The sequence below is a fragment of the Etheostoma spectabile genome, chromosome 1, assembly GCF_008692095.1.
Source record: "Etheostoma spectabile isolate EspeVRDwgs_2016 chromosome 1, UIUC_Espe_1.0, whole genome shotgun sequence".
Lineage (NCBI taxonomy): Eukaryota > Metazoa > Chordata > Actinopteri > Perciformes > Percidae > Etheostoma > Etheostoma spectabile.
In genome coordinates this window covers 12,506,459-12,510,663 of record NC_045733.1, presented here as the reverse complement: position 1 = coordinate 12,510,663, position 4,205 = coordinate 12,506,459, and the positions used below count along the sequence as shown (strand labels likewise).

Here is a 4,205-nt window from a genome sequence, read left to right as displayed (position 1 = left end):
AAAATTGTTCATCCACACCAAACAATGGTTTGGTACCACTGCAGGATGAGTCAACCTGGTAACACCCAGCATACTTTATTCAATTCCTAACTCAAAGTCACTATCAAAATCGATCATTAGAGCTTTGTGGCACAAGCTTTAGTCGAAGACACAAATAGCCAATCCTATCCTAAATAAAGCAACATTAAAGCTACTTTTAGCTGGGTTTAGCTTTCCATTCAAGAAAAATATTTATGTCAGAATAAACGGTATACAGAGCCTATGGCTTCCACTGCTGGGTGTGAACACCAGTCTAATCTGATTGTTATTCATTGTGATGCTGCTGACATCCTTCTGACAAACAGGTCACACCAGTCCAGGTCAGATTGGTGAAGCATAAATGGCACAAAAAGAAAAACACTTATCTGGTCCATCTTACAATATAGATGTAGGATAACCACAAGAACAATGTGATATATTTAAAGGGAATCTGTTAACAGCAATATTGTGATAGTATCAAGTATAAAGATTACTAAGTGATTAGTAGATAGACACTTATAAATAACTAATGTGCAAAATTAGGTAGTTAAAAGGTGATATAATGTTGTAAATCCTGACTTTGGTAATGCTAACGTTAATGACTTCATGATGAAAGAAAAGCATTTATTATAATTGACCTAACCCAGTCAAAGCCAGATCATAGAGATTGTAATATGATACACTGTTAAAAATTTGAATTAGTTGAATATTGTACATCGGTTTTAATAGATGCTTTTATCTATTTTATTCTATCCTCCTTTTCTTACAAAAAAATAACAGCGACACAGAAGACTTTCATAGTGTGAATATATGCATGTGTACACCCAGAGCAAACTGACAACAGCAGGTTTAGGGGATTTGTGCACCTCATTTGAATTGTGGAAAAGTGCTGAGGAAGTGCATTAGTTTTCCTACAGGTGTCCTCTTTCATTAAAGCTGCAGTAGGGAGTTCTGAGAAAACGTGGACTTAGCCTAAAAATTTGAACAAGCCCACCTTACAGGTCCCTCCCCCTTGCTCTCTGCTGCGCTACAGCTCCTCCCCCACAGCGGGGCCTGCCGTGAACGCGCAGGCTAGTAAGCAGTACCACCGATGCTTTCCACATCCTCATGGACAATACAGGGGATTTACTCTGAGGAGGGTATAGCTTATGTAAAAAAATGTTTACATAAGCTATTTATTTCAATAAAAGGGTTTAAATGATTTTATGTAATCGTCATTTGTGAGAACAAAAGTAGCACTTTACACAGTACATCACTAAATTACCTTTTGGATCTAAACTTTCAGTAGGAATGATGATCAGTGAGGAAGCTCAATAAGCCAATAACAACATCTTAGAAATATGTCTTAGGTTTTATTTTGCTATGGGTAAATAAATCAGCTTTTTTTGCAAAGTACTCCTGCACAAGGAAATACTGAACATTTTGATTTGGACTGAAAGACGTTCCTTCACGTGCCTCTGTGTCTGGGCCATGTCTGACCTGTTGAAGGAGCATAAAGAATTTGATTTACAATCAAATCCGGAGGGGAAGAAAACGTGTTTAAAAAATAATCAAAAGTAGAAGTCTGCCTTGCCAAACGATGATGGGGACAGCGCACAATTAAAGTAGTTTAACCAGAGCTACATTTATTGTGATCGACAAAAAAACATTTTGGCTCACTAAATGTAGGCATCGAAACAATATTACTTATACTGAGGGTGAAGGAGTTAGCAAGTAAAGTTAATCTTCACCTGCTACAACATTCCTGCCGTGCTACAAGCTAACAAGCTAAATGTTAGACTTAGCAACAAGCTACGGAGTAAACTGAGATTTGCGCTATCACCAGTGTACTGAAAGTGTGCTGTAACCATCGATATCTTAGTTGTGTAGTTCTTAAAAAATGAAACAAATCAAGCAGGGACACTTACATGTCAAGCAGAAATGTGGCTAACGCTAGCTCTGAATCCGTGTTGACTCCTTTCAGGAGGCGTAGCTCCCTCCACCTCTGAAAAGCCGCTTCGATGTGACCCTCGTTTTATTTCGGGCTCGGTTTAATTCTTTCTTTTTACCTCGCTCTTCTCATCGGTCTTCTTCTTTTTTTGCCGTCTTTGTTTTCTGAGCAGGTGTCACTCGAGAATTGGCAGTTTTCCTGAAAAGTTGTTTCTCCGCGATTAGCACAGCTGCAGTGCATGGCAACTGAGCTGAACGATGGTACGCGCTGTGCGGGGGGGTATGAGCAGCGCGTACACGAGAGTGATTGACACTGCTAAGACAGTCCTCCTGGCTCTGATTGGCTGTTTCTGACCGGGAGCGGTGTATTTCTGCAAGTGGCAGTAGAGCACAGAGAGGACCACAGGACTTGATATTTTTACAGATTATCTGCTCATATCTACTGTCAGGACATAGTGACAGTTTTAACAAATATGTAAAAATACATTTTTACAAAAGTTACCTACTGAAGCTTTAATTACTTTTGGTGATAGCTACTTGCTTGCTCTGTGGAAACTGTCTGAGCCAAACAGCCCTACATTTCTGAGCGTATCATTCATGATAATGACAGGGTAGTTAACATGGATCCACCCAGTGATAAAAGCAAATAGGGTCATAATAACTATTGAGATCACATGAGGTTATTACATCTCTTGTCCAGCAGACAGATACTCATACAGTTAACTGCTGGCTGCACTTCCCTGCAGCATAATCAGGGGTTTATTCGCAACCTTTGATTATGGTCAGTTATGTGCAAGGTTTGCACTTTCCAAAAAATAAATAAAGGTAATCCCACCTTCCAAATGCATGTTTATTGTAAGTAAACTTTTATAGTGCTGACAGATTATCCCTGAACTGTGATCTCTGTCAATAATTACAAGGCAGTCAATAACCTTGTAATACAGTTGTAGGTTAATGTCAGTGTACATTGTTCCTTGTCTAGCCGTTACTATCCCTTCACAATTCTGTTTATTTTATTTTCACCACCATAGTGGGATTTTTTGCTTGCTTTAAAAAAGACAACTTTAATTAATAAGTAAACTCAAATAAAGACCAATTTTTGTTCTCACCTGAACGGTCATCAGAGTCCTCAAACTCCACAACAACAGAGTGTCCATTGTTGGCAATTTTGATGGAGGTACACTTATCGTAGTTCAGGACAATCGGACCCAGACTGGGGTCATGTGAAGCCTGATGAGGGTCAATGTCAATGGGAGACTGACGGTCCCCCTCTGCAACAGGGTAGTTTTTGTGCCATACAGAAGGACCTTAGCATATAAAGAACAAAAGCAGCTTTAATACACACAGTACTGCACATATACCTTAAGCTCTAATTTATGGGGTGACAAAAATATTACATTTTTTCAAAAGCACAGTAATAGACCCTAGTTTCTAATTTAATATAGCAACTAAGTCAAAGCGACTGTTAAACACTCACTGATCAAGAGCGGTTTCCAAAGCAACAACTCACAGGTAGGACCATCATCAAGGTAAATATAGTCCACAGTTATCAAAAAGAAAATCAGTGAAATTCATTCAAGACTGTCTCACCCACACTGAACAATGTAGCACAGTAAAAAGAGCAGCTTGGCAATGCAATGGCTCTGATTCAATAGCCCAGGACAAACCGGGTGGAAAGTCAGTAAAGGTGACAGCAGGCATTTAAGCATGTAGCTAATCTCGCATTAACAGCATTGCTCCTCTGGATAAACAAGCACTGCCCTCCATCAAAACGACACAACAGTAGCATAAACATGCATTGTAGGATAGAAGGTTAAAATGCCTCCACTATGGAGAAGCAGTAAGGAGCCTGGATGCTGTGAGATCTTACCGTCCTGTTTTCCATATCCCCAGGGATTCCCTGTCATCGTCCCCGTAACGTCTAGTGGATTTAAATCAGGCCAAGCTCTCAGAGTCCCGGCACTCTGGTGCGCACGTGGACAAGATCAGGATTGATGAAGTTTATGTAGTGGCTGAAGGGGATGGGCAATTATCCCTTTCTTGACACGCCCCCCCCCCCAACACACACACTCTCTCTCACACATACACACACACACACGCACACAATAAAATAAAATCAATGAAAATTTAATGATCGATGGATTGAGAAAATAACGTCCAGATTATGAAAATAATTATTAATGTTAGGCTAGCTATGTTTTATGTATTATTGTTATTATTATTATTATTATTATTATTATTATTATTATTATTATTAT

General features: G+C 39.3%; 1 protein-coding gene across 2 annotated transcripts in view; it reads right to left on the bottom strand.

Annotated features, from left to right (window-relative positions):
* The window catches only part of ca7 (carbonic anhydrase VII), a 9,446-nt gene extending 5,408 nt beyond the window's left edge, over window positions 1-4,038 (bottom strand). Inside the window, exons 1-2 of one of the 2 annotated variants that reach the window (XM_032529682.1) lie at window positions 3,818-4,038; window positions 3,057-3,254 (exon numbers count right to left, since the gene is read on the bottom strand). In XM_032529682.1, coding sequence (XP_032385573.1) covers window positions 3,057-3,254; window positions 3,818-3,854 — 235 coding nt within the window. In that variant the 5' untranslated portion in view covers window positions 3,855-4,038. Of the gene's footprint in view, window positions 1-3,056; window positions 3,255-3,595; window positions 3,672-3,817 lie in introns of those variants that run through there. The other variant, XM_032529597.1, reaches the window with a different exon arrangement.
* Between the last annotated feature and the right edge of the window lie 167 nt (window positions 4,039-4,205).